The sequence below is a fragment of the Pleuronectes platessa genome, chromosome 14, assembly GCF_947347685.1.
Source record: "Pleuronectes platessa chromosome 14, fPlePla1.1, whole genome shotgun sequence".
In the NCBI taxonomy this organism is placed as follows: domain Eukaryota; kingdom Metazoa; phylum Chordata; class Actinopteri; order Pleuronectiformes; family Pleuronectidae; genus Pleuronectes; species Pleuronectes platessa.
The window spans coordinates 10,016,745-10,036,870 of record NC_070639.1 but is presented as its reverse complement, the minus strand read 5'-3'; the positions used below and the strand labels follow the sequence as shown (position 1 = coordinate 10,036,870).

At 43.4% G+C, this 20,126-nt stretch overlaps 2 protein-coding genes across 3 annotated transcripts in view; one reads left to right on the top strand and one right to left on the bottom strand.

Moving 5' to 3' along the window:
• col4a1 (collagen, type IV, alpha 1) overlaps positions 1-17,347 on the bottom strand; it is a 38,962-nt gene extending 21,615 nt beyond the window's left edge. Inside the window, exon 1 of the mRNA XM_053439695.1 lies at positions 17,090-17,347. Coding sequence (XP_053295670.1) covers positions 17,090-17,161 — 72 coding nt within the window. The 5' untranslated portion in view covers positions 17,162-17,347. The remainder of the gene's footprint in view (positions 1-17,089) is intronic.
• The window catches only part of col4a2 (collagen, type IV, alpha 2), a 54,998-nt gene continuing 52,186 nt past the window's right edge, over positions 17,315-20,126 (top strand). For both annotated transcript variants that reach the window (XM_053439694.1, XM_053439693.1), the window contains exons 1-3: positions 17,315-17,588; positions 17,835-17,933; positions 18,028-18,079. In XM_053439694.1, the coding sequence (XP_053295669.1) occupies positions 17,896-17,933; positions 18,028-18,079 (90 nt within the window). In that variant the 5' untranslated portion in view covers positions 17,315-17,588; positions 17,835-17,895. The remainder of the gene's footprint in view (positions 17,589-17,834; positions 17,934-18,027; positions 18,080-20,126) is intronic.

Genomic DNA, 20,126 nt, shown 5'->3' with positions numbered 1-20,126 from the left:
GCTGTCAGGGCTTTGGAAGGGCTCTTGCAGACTTGGGCAGAGAATGCAGAGCTCCGCCGACCACAAAGATTTCTCTCTGCCCGTCTCTCACGATCTCACAGCAAATGGCCCCCTTACGATTCATCTGGATCCGTGCCAAACCGTTTAAACCTTACATCTCATATAAGTCAATCTATGGTCTATAACTTATTATCCCCTCCAAACACATCCCATGCTTTCCTTGTAAGACACCATCCTCTGCAACATACCTGATAACTGAATCAATATGTGGACCTAAGACCATGGGAAACCACGGTGAAGGCACTTCACTCAGGGTCTGGGGCCCAAGCTGCCCACACCCTGTCCCACCGCACTTGTTCTCCTCTATTTGCACTGAATTACGCACATGTGGCCTGACGCACACTATGTCATTTCCCATTCCTGCTCTCTCACACGTCACTCCAACTCACTTCTACACCTCTGGATTCCTTAATTGTTTTTCTCAGGAAAACTTGAGGAACACCTGCTTCAGATCAGATTAGTGTCGCAAGACAAACAGCAGAGGAGGAGTATGGATTCCGACGATTAGGCACATGTGTGTTTTATTACAACGAACCCGCAGGCTCACAGAGAGAAGAGCTCCTGGTGCTGGATTGTCGTGATTTATTGTTGCCAAATCATTGAGGCAGTTAAGGCCCGTCAAAACCATGTTTGCATATTGTCATCACCACTGAAGTAAATCCCAGCTGCTCTAGGGTGAAGTGTTCCCTCATTCACCTGTCGATCTGTGTCCGTATACCTTTTTTGTTTTTACTATCTTTGTCTGCCGTTTAAGACACAGCTTGACAGAGTAGACATTCCTTCATGCCGGTGGCCATGCAGCCTCAAAATGAGACGAAACGACGCCGTGTGCCTAGTGATGACAGGCCACTATACCCTGTGGTGTCTGCCGCCGGATCTCCAAACACAGCGCCGCAATCTGCAAATAGATCAAAGTGGCTTTGCTTTGATGTCGCCCGTTTGTTTCTCCTTCTACGTCCGTTCCGCACCGTCACAAACCCAAACACCAGATGGGAGCGATGGAACAAAGACCCAACTGTCATCTGCACAAAAAGAGCGTCTTGCTAATGGGTCTTGAAGCCATGAAGCGGATGACTGCCCGATTTGGTAGCTGGGCTCTTTGCAGGACAGAGGCATCTTAAGAGGAGCTTATCATACAGATCCTCGGGTATATAGCTTGATGAGGGACATCACTATCTTCCTATACCACCAGTGATGCCGGTAACGCGCTACTTAGTAACGCGTTACTCTAATCTGACCGCTTTTTTCAGTAACGAGTAATCTAACGCGTTACTATTTCCAAACCAGTAATCAGATTAAAGTTACTTGTCCAAGTCACCTTGCGTTACTATTTCGGTATTTGTGGTTAGCCCGCTGGGCACGTCCTGCGGCTGGGGGAGCAGTCGCCCCATCGCCCTCCTCACCACGCCGCCGGAGGCTCGGTGTGCGGCACTCCTCGACGTTTTTTTAGGGGGGGAGGTGCTCGTCCGCGGTGCGGGGGCTTTCCTTATAGTATCACGCGGGGCGGTGTCCGTCGGCGCTGCGGAAGGCGGGGACCGGTTGTAGGGGACCGGGTACGACGGTCGGCGACAGCGACTCTGGACGTGTGTCGGGCTCTTCTCGCGGATCACCTCAGCTACAGCGCCCGTTAGGGGAACCCTCCGATCGCGCGGGGGGGGGGCCTCCGGCGGTGTCTAATAAAGTTAGTGTTGGCCAAACCGGTTGTCATTTTTATGTTGAGGCGGCGGGGGTGTTGTCGGCAGCTGCTGAATGTAACTAATAAAGTAACTTGTAATCTAACTTAGTTACTTTTAAAATCAAGTAACTTGTAATCTAACTTAGTTACTTTTAAAATCAAGTAACTTGTAAAGTAACTAAGTTACTTTTTCAAAGTAACTATGGCAACACTGTATACCACAAGCTCTACAGTCTATTAAGGCCTCATCAGGAGAGAAAAACCTGATTCATTTCATCCTTAACTAAAAGCTTTGTATACTTTACTGATCGATACTTTACTTAAAATATGCATTGACCTTAATAGTATATGATGCATTGTTATTAAACTGCCCAAAAGCATATTCTGAAATCTTTGAGATTTTATGCAGGTGATGTTTTAAACTGTCTATATCTGTAGGGGAGTATTCTACTCTGTGGTTAGTTACCAGCCCAGTATACAGGCTGTGCACACGTGGGATTTTTCTGGATCCAGACTGTGAGAAAATAAATAGATGAAGATGATGTTACTCAGCCCAAACAGTGTGATCGTCCGCAGAGCAAACAGAGAGAGCAGAACCCTTGAGGCTCTGCAGTGATGAGTGTGTGCGTCCACTGTGAATATACAGTTGCTGGTGAGTCACTGAGCTCTGAAGAAAAACTGCACCAGAGCCAGTAAACCTCTGTGGCCTGACGTGTCTCCGGATGTGTGTTTATAAGCCTGGATGGCAGGTCTGGATTTCACCAATCGCAATGCATTAAATCCACTGGGAGCTGTGCAAAAAAACTGCCTTATCATGCTTGTGTGTACAGTGTGTTTGTAGTTGTATACAGAGGCTGGAGTGGACAGAGAAACACAAAAAGGCCGTGGCCCACAGAGGCCCGTTCGCAGGCCATCATAGACTGATACAGTATGTGAGCGCTGTGTGCTGTGGCCGAGGTTTCTAGGGTAACGTCAGTTGAAGCCTCATCCCAAAAGGCCCCATGTTTAAACAACACTTGCTCGATATGTCTGACGTAGTTGGATACGTGACTCCGGCAGTGAGATGAGCTCAGGAGAGAGGAAGTGATGAGTAATGTCTGCTCTCGAGATTACGGAGCTCGACGCAGAGCAAGAGATCTTTTTACACTTTTAATGTAAACAAAGTGTATAGAGCTGTTACACAACTGGATCCACATATGAGCCATATAGCGATGGCAGCACCATCATGGCTGAGGCCTGTTTAACCGGTTCCAGAACAGTTTAGTTAGGATCTGGCATTATAAATCTCTATGTTCTACGTTGATTTCAACATTTAGTCACTGACTTCACATCATGGCAGAGATATAAAATAAATACAATAATACTGATAAAAGAAACTCACAACAAAGTAAATTTTCTATGTTAGTTAATGAGCTTTCACTGATATCACGCATTTTTCCCTAAAGGTCCGGTGTGTAAGATTTATTAGAAAGGGACTTATTGGCATTCAGTAGCTTTTCTTGAGCTTTACTGAAATGTTATTCATTTTATAATAATATATCTATTATTTAAAAATAACATACTTAAAATACTTCTAAATAAAGATATTTATGGGTGCAAACTTGATGGAAGATACACCGCAAACATTGATTCAGTGATAATCTTGTTGATGCATCAACATTGATTCAATGCTGATTCAGTGTTGGTCTGCTCTCTGGGTTCTGATCAGTGAATGACATATCACTCAGGCCTTTGTGCTAAATAACTTTTCTACAACCAATCAATTCAGCCCCATATCTGTAGCCATTCAGAATCGGACTGCATTCCTGACCTCGCTTTTCTCATGAAACATCCTGTTACAGACGTGAGGCATCTTAACTACATTTTGCACAAAGGCGAAACAATTGAGGGGAAAGGAGAAAAGAGTAATTAGCTAACTAATTAGAACTGGTAATTCCCAAACCAGCAGGGGGTCTCTTTCTTTGCAGCCTGCAGAATAAAGTCTCAGTTTGTCCTTCAGCTTTCTGTGGCTGCATGACTCACTGCATCTGTTCTTCTTGGCAAAGTGGGCAAATCCACTCCTCATGTGTTCCAGCTAATCTCTAAAGATGACAAGGGTACTTCAGTGTCTCCTCAAGATCCTCAACTGCTTTCCCTTGCGTGAAACACTCATACACACATATTGACCACAGGTTTCAGTAATAGCATTGCAGCAGTACCGATTACTACCACACAGGGGCAGAAATGTCACCTAAGCTGTAGTGCTCCACAAATGCTGTACATGTACAGCTGTAGGTGTTTCACTGGGTATTCCTTCTGTGCTTAGGGAAAATGAAGATCGCACAAACATCTGCTCAATGTCATCTACAGACGTTTTCTCAGAACGACATCGCATTCCTGCCATAACCTCCCACCACTGCTGAGCCAGTATCTCATAAATCCCTGTGGTGAGTGTGGGAGGATTTGTTCATTCACATCCCTCTCCGCATTTTTTTTGCACATGTATATTCATAGTCCATACACACAGTTGAATAATAGCCAATAAAAGCCTTAAGACAACACAACGGCTATCAGAAAAAAGAAGAATCATGGGATCAAGCTGGGGAATTGCAAGAATGCTGTTTTTTTTCTGTACTAACTTGATTGTGTCCTTATTGGAAAACAAACAAACAACGTGAGGCGTTCAGTCAAAAAGGCTTTAGGAAGTCAGGTGACAGTGAAATGATCCTTAGGAGGAGAAGAGAAGAAGAACAACGAAGAGAAGAAAAAGAACAAGAACAAGAACAAGAACAAGAGCAAGGACAGGAACAAGAATAAATAACCCCCCACTTTAATTGGTCTCTCAGGGCTTCTGTACATCTTTAACTACAGTCATGAGTCAAAGTTGTGACTCTTATCAGGAATCCGAGCAGACGATCATTTGCTGACATCAGAAAAAAAAGCACAAGGTTTTACAAAATAGTGTGAAAATCTATGTCGCCAGAGAAAAGGTTTTTGTTGGAGAGTTTTCTCCCAGTTTTATCTTCAGCGGTGGGGAAGTGGAGGAGGTTCCTTCCTTCCACATTGATAATGGATTTTACTGAGTGAAATGCCAACATCTTGTTGTTTGTAGTTTTGGAGTTTGTATTTTGGAGTTTGGTTAAAGGTGCAATATGTAACTTCAGCTAAGTGTCCCAAACAAAACAATAAGAAATGACCTAGTTTGATGAAGCAGTGTGGGATCATGGGATGAAAGTTTCCCCAACGCGACTGAGGCACAAATCCTATTAACAGATGATTTAATGTATCAAGTAACCAATGCTAACAGAAAAAACAGCCGACAGGCTAACTGGCCAACAGTGTGTTATTCCTTTGTCAAAGTTTGTTTGAGGTCGAGAGTGTGACGCACTAAAAAGACGACTAAAATAAAACGTCCTATTACCTTGAATAAGTTTTGGGATTCCTTTGGGTTTGGAAACATTTTGGATAATGTCGGTACAAAAGTCGCTAAAATATGTAACATAGGTCGAGTTGTTTTTTAAACATTTTAATCAAGAATGGTTAAATTATTGCTTCTTCTGATCAGTACATATGAAGTTCATCAGTGTGGCTAAAGAATAGGTTATACATTATTTTCCCAATGATGTGCAAACTGACACTGGGAGAGTTTCTGTTTCGGTTCTGCTCTTTCATTCTATGACCATCACAATACAAATCAGATGTTAAACGTTACTTTTATGTTCATTTACTGCATGTCTCTCCCCCCCCCCCCCCCCCCCCCCACACAAATCACACACACACACTCTCTGATCCCGTTTCCTTTCTTTGTTTAATAAAGCCAAAAATTAAATTTGTTATTTCTGCCCCTAAATGGAAAAAGAAATTGACTCTGCTTTCCAGAAGTCAGGCTTTTACACCAACAAGTGCCAGCACATTGTTTTATAGTGAGCCACAAAGCTGGGAAGATAATTTCTAAATCTGCTCCCTGGATTTCTCATTGGACTTTTCATCCACAAAAGCTCAGAACTGTCTCAGAGTCTGAGTCATTACATCCGTGTACACAATACAACCAAATTGTTGCATCACTTCACTTTGTGTTTACTTTTGTCTTTTGGGTTTTGGGCAGTCTTCTATCTGTGTTGAATTTAAGTTGGCTGATTTAGTTTCTCTCTGTGACGTCTGATGAGATACTGAGCTTTCGTGTCCCGTCAGTAAACACTGTGCAGCTCCGCTAAATGGATCACATCCCCGTCAACATCTGGATTCTTGTGTAGATTGAGTGAGCCTCATTGCAATAACAAGAGGAGTCAAACACCTCACATGCTTCTGTGCCTCTTTAAAGTCAATCTCATGTCCTGCACAGATAGGTAATGTTTCAAGGCCGTATCTACAGCACCGACATTAATAGCCATCAAACTGGATCCTGCTCCGTTCAAGTCAATTTATCACATCACCGTGGACGTTTAAACTCGTGCAAGTCACTTCATAGAGACACAGCACAGATCACGACTTCCATATGGAGACAATCAGGATAGTTTTACCCCATAAACGTCACGGTGATCTCACTTGGCTCATTAAGCAGCACTAAAAGAGCCAGTTACAAAGCACATGGAGATACAGGCAACACAGTGTCCTGTTGTAGATAAACCAGCAACAGCATAAATACAAGCACATGTGCACAAACAAGGTAACGCACAAACCTGCACAAGTCATATGCTCATTTAAATATAACTGGAATAAGGTCATAAGTCAGTGTCTCTGTGAATATTTATTTGGGCTTTTCCCTTTCCTTTAATCAGGTGCTACTGACCACAGAGCTGTCAACAGTCCTCAGCTACAGACTGAAACAGGAGCGAGACATAAGCATATAAAAAAAGAAATGATGAAAGATAAGTGGAGGAGGAGAGATAATTGTATTGAGAATGTGCGGGGTGGAACTGCTCTGGCATTCCTGGCCTTCTCTGGTCCTGAGAGGCTGGGATGAAAGAACGGAGGTGGAGGAGGAGAGGAGAATAGTTCTGGTCAGACTGCCTTACTTGGAAGACGAGGATCCTGGTGCAACTTGCTCTGTAAACAAGCATGAGTGTGTGTCTGTGTGAGAATGAGCGGCACGTGCACAAACTGGAACAGCACGATGGGAAGCGGCGTGTTTCAGATTCCGAGACAAGCCAAACCCAGTTTTCATATTAACAACTCCTGTGAGCTATAAATATATTTCACATTCTCTTCCTTTCCGTGCATTAAGTCATGTTTAACACAGATATATTATTAATTTAGTGAAGACTCCTGCCTTCCATCAACGTGTAACAGGTAACAGTTTTCCAGTTTTTGAGATAAGTTAAGTCAGCCTGCAGAAGTTTCCTATTAAAAAAATATGATCTCTCTTCTCCTTTAACTCAGGGCAAAAAAGCAAATTCCTGTAATTTCCCAAAATTTTTGAACTTTCCATTAACAAATGCCAAAAACATCCAGAGGACACAAAGTTGTGTAGTTTCACATGAGTTCTCCAGAGGAATCCAAGGCCAGATTCAAAGCCCTCTATACCTGCTGATGTATTATATGTACATGTTACAATGAAACAGGGATGTGTTTAGTGTTTCCTTTATTTAAGTAGTCCTGTAGCACTTATTTGCTGAGACCAACGTGATGTAAAACATGTCCTGGTCTAGCTGCAGGCAGCAGGTATTCATTTGCAAAATAGAAATAATTTAGGGTTTCTGTAACCAAAAGCAGATGCATCGGCTGAGAGCTTTACACATGCACACACACACATACACACACACATGCAATGGATATAAACACAAACATAAAAATGAAAACCAGACACTGAGAAACTCCTAGTGGGATTCATAGAGGCAGAACCTACACTTTTTTATCCGTGAGAAAATCTAAGATTGGAAGAAAATATATGTGAAGTGCGTGGGAGTTTTAGAGCACACGCACACACACACACACACACACACACACACACACACACACACAGACACACACACACAAATGAACAAATGCACTAATCAGTCACCAGTGTGCTCATGCATGACCAAGCGGGACCAGGTTAATGTGTCCTGGGGCTCCAAGGAGGAAAGTTTGTAAAGCAACACTGCATCAGATACATCATCCACAATCAACGTGATGCAGGTCTCCACTAAACGTTTGCCTCACCGGGATCAAACATGAACATGAGCCTACAGTCATTCTGCTGTGAAGCCAAACATGTCCATCTGTTGACACAGCGGCGAACACACGGCCCGTCCACTGGGACTGCGGGAGATGCTGAACGTGTCAGCAGACATGCGACAGGGGGCAGGAACATTGCACAGGCATGTTTGTGCGGCGAGATGTTCACAGTCCACTCAGGAATTCTCACACGTAAAATTAACTCAGGAAATGGGAAAAGAGTTTTTTAAAGAGTTTCTCAGGCCCTGCTGGTTGGCACAGTGTTATAACTGGCTGAGCTTCAAGTGCCGGCGGAGCAAGTCAGGCTGACGGAGGAAAACTGCTGAGCGCTCAATGTCCCCGTCAGAAGACACGCCCAACAGTCCCCTTGAAGTCAGTCAAGTCGCAACATATTTCACAAATTCATAGATATGTTCAGCAAATGTTTCAGATTTGATTAAATCAAAACCCAAGAACGATTTCTGGCAATTCTGTGAAAATGTAGAAGAGAAAAACAACTCCTCAATCCGCCCCCTGATTTGGATTTGAACCAGAACTCCACGGATTCATCCCTGACCCGTACTGGATCCCTCCAACGAGCTTTGTGGACAACCGCTCAGCAGAGTTAAGAAATCAGACTGAAGCCAAAAAATAAAAAGTTAAAGGAAACTTCACTCAACTGCATTCAAGCAAATTCCACATTGCCTCTAACTGATCCTATACAACACCCCTGCCTTAGATTATAGAGGTCCGTGACCTGTCTTGATCAACCAGTCTGTCAGCATCCCGGTTACATGACCCCCGCTGGCTCATCCTGTTGACCTGCGACCTCTGGACAGGTCATTAGAGGGGATTTAGACCTTCAAACAGAGCTTTCAATTTAGGGGTCATCTTGATAACTCGGCTCTTCCTCAGCGTTCATGTATGTGGACAAAATGCCACCTTGTTAACAAATTAAGCCTGATTCCCGCTAATCTTTTGGTCTTAGATGGATTTTTACGGCTCCAATTACAGCGCAAGCAGACGTGCACATGTCTCTTCCTGAGGCTCTGTGCTGAGGATGAAACACACTTTTTAGCTCTAAAATGCAGAAGATGCGCAAAACTGAAAATCTAACGAGACGAATCTGGTGCTGTAAGATTTATCTCACTGCAGCAGTTAATTATGGGCTTTCTTGATTTGTGTGCCGAGCGCTGTTCACTTGCCCACACATCAGTGGTCTGGGCGGTTATTGTTCTACAATATAAAAACAGTGAATCAGTGAACAAACAGTTGAAAAAGAAAAACATTCCTCAACAATCCCACAGGAACAGGATCGGTCCGAGTCCGACTAATAAACACAAACGTCAAATCCGAAGCTCCCAATACCTCTGCCCTTCTTTCTCTTGTTTGCAGCTGCAATAGGGTTTTGGCTTAGGAATAAAATATGATAGTAAAAATACTTTTTCTCGGAGAACAAATCAGGTATTGGGGCAGTGAGGGGGGAAATCAGCGGCTGGTGGAAACACAGAGACGAGAGACGTTTTTTTTCTCTGAGAAAGAGCCAGCTCAGCTCACGTGTGCGTCTGCAGAGCTCTAAGTGCCTCACCGCGGCCCGTGGCTCCTCTGTGAATATGCTGCACTGTGCCACAGGATGTGGGACAGAGGAAGCCATTCTTTCTACGAGGAGGAAGGCCTCTTCCTTGCCTTTTATGCTCACAAAGACAAGAAGGGGTTGGGTCAGCCTCCCCGTCTCTCTCAAGAGTGCTCTGGTATCTGGGAATAACGTCAGCACGTGAAGACAAGCAGCAGTGACCTCTGTGACACGAGCACCAACCGAATATGGAACCTGGAATTCTCTCACGCAAACTCGGAGAAGACATTTTTTTTTTTTTACCTCTGTCTCTAACATTCACACGTTACATGGAAGCGCCTGGTATGCGAGTGAGTCATCGACATAAAGACCATCACTGTTATATGAGGTGACACTAGTCTTCTGGGAGTTTACATATGCAGGAAGTGTGTGTGCATGTTTTAACAAAGGCTTTTCCATGTATGTATGCTGCACATAGGATGATGTTGTTGGCTCAGAGGAGGAATTCCCCTGATATTCATATCATCACTGCTTGAAAAGATTACAGCGTCGTGGATCTCTCCCGAAATTAAAGCTTTTATTTAGCAAAATAAACAACACAGAAAAGACTGGCATTCAAAAAAATTATATTTTCTTGTCAAGCTCTATATGTTGGTTGTATTAAATAATTCTTTCTATTTATAGTTCTTACCTCGACCAAGGAAGCTATGGTTTTACTACTGTCCATTAATTTGTTTGGTGAATTTTCAGGCTTGTAAACAGTATTATGCAAAAATTACAAACCAGATTTCCACATAACTTGGTGGAAGGATTCCGTATCGGTCAGGGAAAAGGTGTGGATCCGGATCAGGGGGTATACACAGGACTATTTTACTTTGATTTATATAAGGAGATCTGCATTTGTCAAGGGGATTAATATCTATGGGTGTTTGGCATATGTTGTCAAATATATAAGCGGATCGGTATTGGCCTCCACAATTCCATATAGACTATATTAAGAATGAATGTGAGAAAGAGGAAATCCCAGGGACCAGAGTAACACAGCTGTTAGCTCCGCCTTCCACTTCCAAGAAAACGAATGGATAATTGAACCCTTTGGCCCCATTAACAGAGCACACACTTAAGCTTATATCCAATGGACAGAGCTGCCCTCTATTGTTCTCCTGTTTCCACATCAGGCCTTATCTCCAACACCGCCATGACATCACTACCGTCTGAACATATAGAGTGACTGTAACTAACGTATTTCCCCGCCCTGAGGCTTTAGAGACGCTGACAAAAGAGTATCAGCTGAAAATAACATAATCTACCCCTATAGACCCCGCTACGCATTGAGTGATTTCCTCTTCTCCTGGTGTGAGTCGCATCACGTGACCGGCGTAGCTTAGTTCCTACTCAAACTTATCTGATGAGGACTTTTTCTTTCTTACTTGGGAATTAAGTAAAAGAACAGCTTCGTAAATGAACAATTGTCATTGTGCTGCGTGTGAACAGAGCACAGACGAATAAAGAGCAACACAGGAGGAGATGAATAAAGCATCTGTTCCTCCTGGAAAGTGGATCAAGGGTCCAGGTTTGGATGCACAGGCACTCTCAGCTCCTCTGAATTACAGGAGGGTCTGACTCACGATCTGCTATTTCTATCAGTCCACCTCCGCTGTTCATTTAGTGCAATAACACTCCAGTACAACCATGTCTGGTACAAATTAAAAAAAGGAACTCTAGCTCAGGTTGATGAAGAGGAATAAGGAAGGTCAGCAGTGAGATGAACATCGAGTCCAGGTGGAAAGTTAGCGAAATTCCCCTTTAACCATTGATCGGATGTGATGTGAATAAACAGTTTCCTGGTTTAGCTTGAAGAAGAATAACCAAATATTTACAGACGGGACATCATTTAAGGGACCAAAGTTTCACTGGGGTCTGACTCACTTCCTGCTATTTCTATTATTCCACCGCCGCTGTTAATTAAGTGCAATAACAGTCCAGTCCTGCCATGTCTGGTACAAATTACAAAATAACTCTATAGCTGAGGTAAAATGAAGAGGAAGGTTAGAAACCAGACTACTTTAGTTAAGACATTTATGGTTGCCTGAGAGAAAAAGGAATTGTCTCCTTTCATCTGAAGCTATGACACCACATATGACACATTCACCTTTTAATTGGACATATATGAAACATCAGACCGGCTCATATCTAAGATCATTCCCTGCATTCATCATGGCTCAATCTGCCATCACTAAAACCATCGGTCACCCTCTCCACACATAAACCCACCTTCACCTTTACTCTATCTCCTTATCATCTCATCTTGACTGAGATAAATCTGTGTGACCGAGGATCACATAAGCGATTGTAGGAGCATCTTAACAGATGTGTAGCATGTGAGGCCTTATTTTTCTGATCTAGTCTTGTGATGTGAGAATGCTTGTTATTTACAACCAGAGGAAGTTTATCCTAAAATCTGGGATTCCAAGTGAGGCCACATTTAAAGAGGGAATTCCAGTATTTCTCAACTTGGAGCGAGATGTGTGTAATGTTGCCAAACTCTTAGCAAAGTCCCAGAATAACAACTTGAGTCTTTTATCGTGTCTTTTCTTGTTGTTTATAGTTTCCCCATAAGATACAATTGGAGCCACTGTCACCGGGTCATGGATCCACTGGACCAATTCCAAAGGTTTTTTCAAGTGCCATTCACTCACACACCGACATTCATAAAACAACGTATAAAAAAACTCAATCTTAGGTAAGAGGAGTAAAGACAATCTGCAGTGAGAGAGACATAGGGCCCAGGTGGAAAGAAACCAGAGTTCCCTGTTAAACCTGTTGAGAGCCAGGGAACCCCATATGTTTGGAGAAGCTTACGTTGTCAACACATAGATCAAACCTGATTGGTTGAGGACAGTTTCCAGGCTTAGCTTAAGGAAAAATAATCAAAGATTTACAGAAAGGCTCAACTGTAAAGACTTAATGTAATGACTTGTTTTAATAAGAGACTAACTGAAACCTTCTCCAGATCTCGGAAGCCAGCAATGTATCTACTAATCTTAACAAAGGGAACACAAACACAGACACACACAGTAACCACAGAAGTCAAATATAATAAATAAGAGGGTTTCAGTAAACCAATCAAGCATTCGCATTCGGCGGAAACGTTGATGAAATACGATTCAAGAAGTATCGCACACGTTCTTTTAAAAAGCTTTTTAAACTGACAGAGAACAGCTGAGGGAAAAAGAAGCCAGAACTTCACTCTTCACTTTACAGGCCCAATAAAAGCTGTTAATCTATTGACACCATCATCACTGTCTTCATTATCCTCCGTGGCAGCAGCAGGTGGAAGTACACGGGACCAGGACCAGAGCGTGAGACTTAAAGATTTGTTACGGGGTGTCATCTCTGGCTCCGACACACATTCTTCCACTTCTGGGGTTCCTAACCTCATCACCTCCCCCTCATCCTCTCCCCTCTCGCGCAGCCTCCCATCTCCATCATTCCCCACTTCCCACCTCCCACCTCCGCGTAAGAGAGACGTATCTATTACACCATCTCTCTGTCCAAAGCGCAGATGACATTTATGACTCACCAATTTCCCAGTTAAATGGCCAAATCGCACTTTCTCCCATAACACTACACCCCCGGGGGGAAACCGATATCGAGGGTAACACTCAAGTTAATTTCGGAGTGAAAGCTTTTTGGTGGGAAAATGTTTGATGTGTAAAAAAAATAAAGTGTGATGCAATTCTGAATGAAATGATGCTTGGACCACAGGGAATCCGAAAGGGGCTTTACCGTGTTTAATAAGCATTTAATCCTCTCCTTACTTGGCACACACAGTGAAAACACATACAGGAGGAAAGTGGGGCATACCTGCCACACCACTTGAGTGTCAAGGTCAGAGAAGACTTAAGAGATGCCTGTCAAAATACAGAGACACACACAATCCCATCTCTTCCAAATGTAGGCATTTTTACGACGCTGGGGACCAGGGGTCAGGGCAGGTTGTGTCTTCCCAGGGTGCCCGCTTGGTTGGTGGCCAGCGACAGAGTGATAGGGTCAGCTGTTGTCTCTGTGGGAGGTGTCAGGGAAGAGGTCGTGGACAACAGGATCAGGCCTAGACCAAACAACAAGCCTTGTCTGCACTTTGGGCCGCAGCACCAACAGGGCCAAGTCTCCATCATGATTCTCAGCTTTCAACCAACAATACACACACATTCCTCTGTGCGAATGAGGATTAAGGGCTCTCGGAGTTGCGCTCATCCTCCCTGGGGGGTTCATCCCGTCCTGGAACAGCATGGCCGAGTCAGTGGGCAGGAACCTGGCAGCACGGAGAGGTTCTTCTCTCCCACCAGTGACCGCGTCTCCCATACGATTTGTCCAACATCCCACACACAAACTCTCACTCCAGGAATCTGCTAATCTGGCCTTCTTCCCCCCCCCCTCCTCCTCCTCCTCCTCCTCCTCCTCCTCCTCCTCCTCCTCCTCCTCCTCATGTTCCTCTAAGAATTACAGATGACTCACTCCAGATTAAATTGCCATCAAGGGAGAACAACTCCAAACAGTGGAGAAACTCACTCAGGCTCAAATGATGAGGAGAAAAAAAATCAGGAGCAAAGGTCCACGTGAATATTAACATGTTGCTTCGGCCTTAAATAAAGTTGTTCTGACCCGTTCTATACACTTTGGTTATCACAGTTGGGTCGCTTGAATTATCGTTTGACCATGAGTTGTTTATACTGTCTATTCACTCCTGACCCTTGTTAGGCTCCACTGATTATGAAGGAACCCAAACAGGAGGTTGTGATACTCCATCAACATCACATCTCTGTGTACACAGAGATAAAGAATACATAAACACAGGGACATGAGCTAAACATACATCTCGGAGCCCAGCTTCAAATGTATGAATGAGCAGGTCACAGAAGCAAGGAGATATCAAATAAAGCTACAAATAAGACTGAATTTCAGCCAATAATATATCTGTGTTCCTGCTCTGGATGTAAGTGATGAGGGCGTGACTGTGCCGCTTTGGACGGATGAAAGCTCCAAGCAGGTTCTCAAACATCCTGTTCTGAACCTCCCATGGGTGGATGGGAAAACAGGAGGGAACTACTGGAATTCAAATATCAGGACGACGTTTCTCGATTATTCTCTGGTAGCTGGCTGCAGTACAGGTCATAAACCCTGCCTCCACCATGTTAGTGCACAGGACACGGGCCAAACTAAAAAGTTTAATGTCAAGTAATATCCTCTCAAAGATGGTTTCTGTCAGTATAGCGTGTTTGTATGTATTTTTATGTTTAAATACTCTAATGTTTCTCTGTCAAGAAAGTTACATTTTTACCCCCCTCCCTTTGCTTTTTGTTTTTAGTGTTTGTAAGTAGGATTTCAAAAATTACCATCATTTCCCAAGGGAAATAATAGAAAATAAACGTGATCAGTGATGAGATGTTCTCCAGATATACACCCCCTCTGATCTCCTCAATCCAGATGTCCTGTGTCTGTCTCGTGTTTGTGTTTCGAAATCCAGCAAGGATGAAAGATGCTGCCCTGTTTAACCTGATATGTTGGATCCTACACCTCCATGCCAACCACCTCCCTGAATCAAAGCTCACAAGGGCGGAAATCATTGTGAGCAATGAAGTGAATAATGATTGTTTGGATATAAAACATCTGGGGAAAGGGAACTCGAAGCCACTTGTATAGATCCCATTCTTGAGTCGACACGTGCAGCCATTATCCGGATCTGTCTCAAAGTTTTTTTGTTTGCTGCTTAATGAGGACATCTAGCAGCTAGAACCCATTGCAGCTGAAAACATATCCTTCAGATGGAAAAACTCAGGGTCCCTAGTGAGGTGTTCATTTTCTCTGAAACATCACACATAGTGCAATAGTACGAAATGATGAACCCTCAATGTCTTCACACTTCATAGGGTCCAGCGATGTTTGCTCCAGTGTGAGTGGCTCTGGTGCAAGAGATGTTTCCACTGGAAAACTCCACCCACACTTTTAGAATAAGCACCACATGCAACGACGAGCTGCTCGGAGGAATCTGAACGCTTCAGTACATTTCTACAGAATGTCCAACAAGGCTGAATCTCAACAGTCGGGATCGTACACTTTGTTGAGTATCTACATTGTGTCAGTTCTCAGGTGAGACTTGGGACTGAAGCTTGTTTTCTCCACTTTCAACTATTTAACTGCAAGATTTTTCAACAAGGTTTGGGTAACAGTGAAGTTCGTGTAACATATTAAAATATAGCTGAGTTATCCCAATGAGCACTAAGTACCCTAACATTGAATTAAGTTGCTGTGAGCTGTAAATTCACCACATCTAATATGAAGGATGAAGATAATCTTTCTCTGAGCCTATCTGGGCAGCTGCCTCTGTTTCCTCACACCCTGGGTCAAAGTTCATAGCTACCTGTACCTGTCACAGACACCTTCACCAACCGGACAGGGCGACTTAATAAGGTGGAAGGATTTAACTGTGTTTACTCTTTAGTTAACTGACATGTTCCCAGATCTACATTGTCATGGCTCACTAAAGAAAACTAAAGAACCTGAAGGCTTTGCCTTGAACAATCTCAGTAGATGAAGAGGTCTCAGACTGATGCTTCAAATCGTGCTTCAAATTCCTGTTGAGAAACAGGAATTTGTATTGAAACAGAAACTAGAGGATCGGCACAGTCCTATCTGTTGGATGAATCCTAATCAAGCTAATCAGCATTACAAATGTCTGTTTCGTCATTACTCCACAACAATCTGATTTTCATTCTCACTAATAATAAAAGTACAATTTTAACGAAAGAGGGGTAGGTATTTGTTCAACTTCTCCCAGACTGAATCAGAAGTGGACATTCTTTTAAATGTCAACAGTAAACTTAAATATGTTTTTTATCATTGAATCTTTGTGATAAAGTTAGATAAAGTAAATAGAGGTAAGTATTCTGTCTGTACAGTGAAAGCATGGTAGTTTGTGTCTATTCTAAAGGGAAACATTCATGAAACGTTTTGAATTAAACTGAATTATCTAAACATACCAGTGATTAACCACACACACCGTATCATTCCTGTGTCATGTACAAACACACACACACACACACACACACACACACACACACACACACACACACACACACAGACTCACCCACACACACACACACACTTCAGCTACTGTGAGCTCTCTGCCCCACCCTCTCCCTCCTCTGTGTGTCTCCCTCTGCTCCTCTCCAGCAGAAGTGAAAGAGGTTGTACTGAGAAGAGACTCAACTCTAAAGTTTTCAGAGCAACATGACAGAGCTCAACCACAGTGAAAAAGATTATCCAACCTCCCGACCCACACACACACACACACTCGCACACACACGCACACACACACCCACACACAATAATACATTCAAAACTATAAACATCTGGAATAAAGTGTTTTCCTCTGAGTGATGCTAAAACACGTGTTTGGTCACTAGGCACCAGCACAAATATAATAAATAAACTGTAATATATATTAGAAAAAGAGTTGGCAGCAAATACAAGTGAAGGACTTTTTGCGCATGAGGACAGACTAGAAGAATCTTCAACCAAGTTTGAAAGTTAAATAAAGTTTAAAATTGAACTTTTTTCCACAATAAAAACAAGCTGAAACTATCTGAATTCCTTCGTCCACTCACCTCAGCCTGTGTCAGGTCTACGCTGCAGCAGAAAGCCGCCAGCAGGAACAGGGCGCCGGACGGTAACAGCATCTTGACGGTGCGTAACGTTGCCGAGTGCCCACAAACCACCACCTGGTGACCGCTTCTGGTCCTCTTTCTCCTGGTGCGTCTCTGGCTTATCGTCGGAGCTCAGGCAGCACGTTTGGCTGCATCTTAGTCCGAGACGATGTGAGGTTCTGATCAGTGCAACTTGGTTGCTTGTTGGTGCAGCACCACACCCCCCTCCCAAAAAACGACCACCCTCACCCTCATGCAAAGAGACCCGACCCTGCAGATACAAACACTCTGACTTCTCTCGGTAACGTTCAGGGACTACGCTGCACACTTTGGCTGATTTTGTGACAATATTTGAGAAGCGGCGCTTTTTGTTTGGTGCCACGGTTGATCCCGTTACCTGGAAGTTTTCAGTCCGGGAGCCCGCGCATCTCTTCCCCTTGAGATTTCGACAGGGGTGACTGTAAGTAATGCGTTTTTATTAAGATGATACGAAGTTACTGATTTATCACCGCTTCACGTGCGTGTTAACCGAGGGTGAATCCATGCGAGGCAGGTGTTGAATAACTTCTTGATAAGAAAAAAAAAATGAAAATATGTATGTTTATTTATATATAATTTATATTTATTATGCTCTAATAACGCAGTTCAGACGTGTGGGCTCATGATTCAGTTTATTGGTGACATTGGGGGTGTTGTTGTGCCTCAGGTCATGCTGTAGAAGAATCTGCGGCGTGGGACTAACGTTTGCGGTGCGCGTAAAAGGAACCATGCAGAGCCAACACACCGGAGGACCGAAGAACCTGAGGTACACAGAACACGAGCGCACTTCACTGCACAGCATAAACCGATCAGGATCTACTGATCAGCATTATTGATCATCTCGTTTCCATTGATTCCAGGCTGCTGCTTCTGTGCCTCTTCTGCGCCATCCTGGTCTCAGGAGCGCACGCGGTAAGTTTCCTCTCCCCACTTTGTTTTGAGTTTTATTTGTGCGTAAAAACCTGTTGACAATTAACGTGTGGAATGAAAACGAAACTTTTGGATAATTTTTTTGACTCGGAGCTGCTTTGCGCACACATTATCACACACATTAACACACACTTACACACACACACACACACACACACACGCAGACCTGCTGATTGTGGGAGTGTCTGTTTGGGGAGTTCCTTCAGTAGGAGGGTGTTTTTTTATTCTGGCTTGGCATGCTGGTAGATCGCAGTCAAACTCAGAGCAGCAGTTTCTTGAGCAATACATCATGTTGCAATGTTTCTGTTTGAAATTAGCACATTCCCAATGTTTTGTGTGTCGCAAAAGGAGCTAAAACAGCAGTAGAGCACATTCCTAGAGACCACACACTTCTTTTCATCAAATCTGGTTTCTAATGTGGATTTGAACATAGCGTCATAGACTCAACACAACACATGTGTTTGTCGCTCTCCATCAATATCCACATTATTTCATGAGAAACTGACTAAACTGGGAAAATTACTCATAGTGTTTGGAAGAGTGATAAAAAGTGCACGGCTCTGCAACTTTAACCAGATCCACATGGAAACGCAATGGGTTCAAATTAGTTCAGGGTTGTTTATGCCTCGACAAACAAACAAACAAACATACATGGGTGAAAACATCACCTCTTGCCTGAGGTAATAAACAGATATGTGACGCCGTTGGCTTCATGTTGTGTTTCCCTCGACCCATTGACCTGACAGGGGGTTACGTTAAGAGGTGAGGTCATGGAGTGGACATGATGATCTGTTTGAGTATACATGTGTCAATGTCTCTGTGCTTGTAATGTTTTATCTCCGTGTGTCGGTCAGTCTGAAAGATCCCAAATGACCGGAACATTATCACAAGACCAGTCCAAATGTACTGTATCCATGATTTTTATCTCAAGGCTAAATTCTGACTTTTCCTCTACTGTAAATTTGGTATTGCCGAGGTTTGGCACTTGGGAAGAGGACATGAAGCAATCGCTGTGTTTTGTTTGCATGATGGACAGCTGATTAATACCAGTCCTTGACTTGAGTCTGAAGATTTCATCATCAGCCTTTACCAGCAGAAGTTCTTGAGTTTTGTCATCTCTCCATTTTGTTATTGTTCTTTAAATGATGTTTGTATTTCTGTGGTTTCATGCCAGTTGTGTCATAGAGACGTCATCAACGTACCTGGTTGTTCGCTGCTTGTAAACTATCCTGCTCTATTGGCACATGGGCTCAGTCGGTTCATTTAAGTTCATTTGGTGGGATATCATAGGTGTGTCATCCTTTAGAAGATTGTGAATGTTTGTGTCACAGTTTCAAAATCGTCACAACCTTAATTTATCCATCAACTTTTCCACCTCAGCCAAGTTGACCTTTTTGCGATATTTGTTCTCGTGAGCTAATTGAAAATGTACCAACCCTATGGGCCTGAGCTACTAAGGGTCTGCACTGAGGATTGCGTGCTGCTCTTGTTAGCATGTTTGGATTAACAGAAGCAAAAATAATCCAGACTTTTCCGAGGCATCTCCTCCGCAGGCCCCCCAACCTGTTTCATTTCTTATGGGCCAATTATCCCTCATATGTTCTGCCATCTTCTCTTAATTTCATCGGTTGTTGTTTTGTCTTACCCACAGCGTTTACTTTCTCGCAGATACTCTCCCATATCGCATGGTTGAGCTATGTTAATATTTCTTTGCTGTAGCTCAACAACAAGTTTGTTTGCCTCTTTCACTAGCACCACCAAATCAATGCCATTAAATTTCGCTCTGCGTGAGCGGTCCCTCTGCTCTCCATAATGCTCCATGCCGGAAACCAGTAACGCACGCAAAACACGTCTTTAAATACTACTGCCCCTACTATGTTTGCACCTGTTATCATTTACGCAATTTTTTTTTCTAGATCACCCGCAACATGCCCACCAACCAAACTTGCAATCTATTATAATGCTAATTATTTGGGATCTTAGTAGATCAAGCCCTGAGTGTGGAAAAGTCTTTGGGGGAATGGACCCA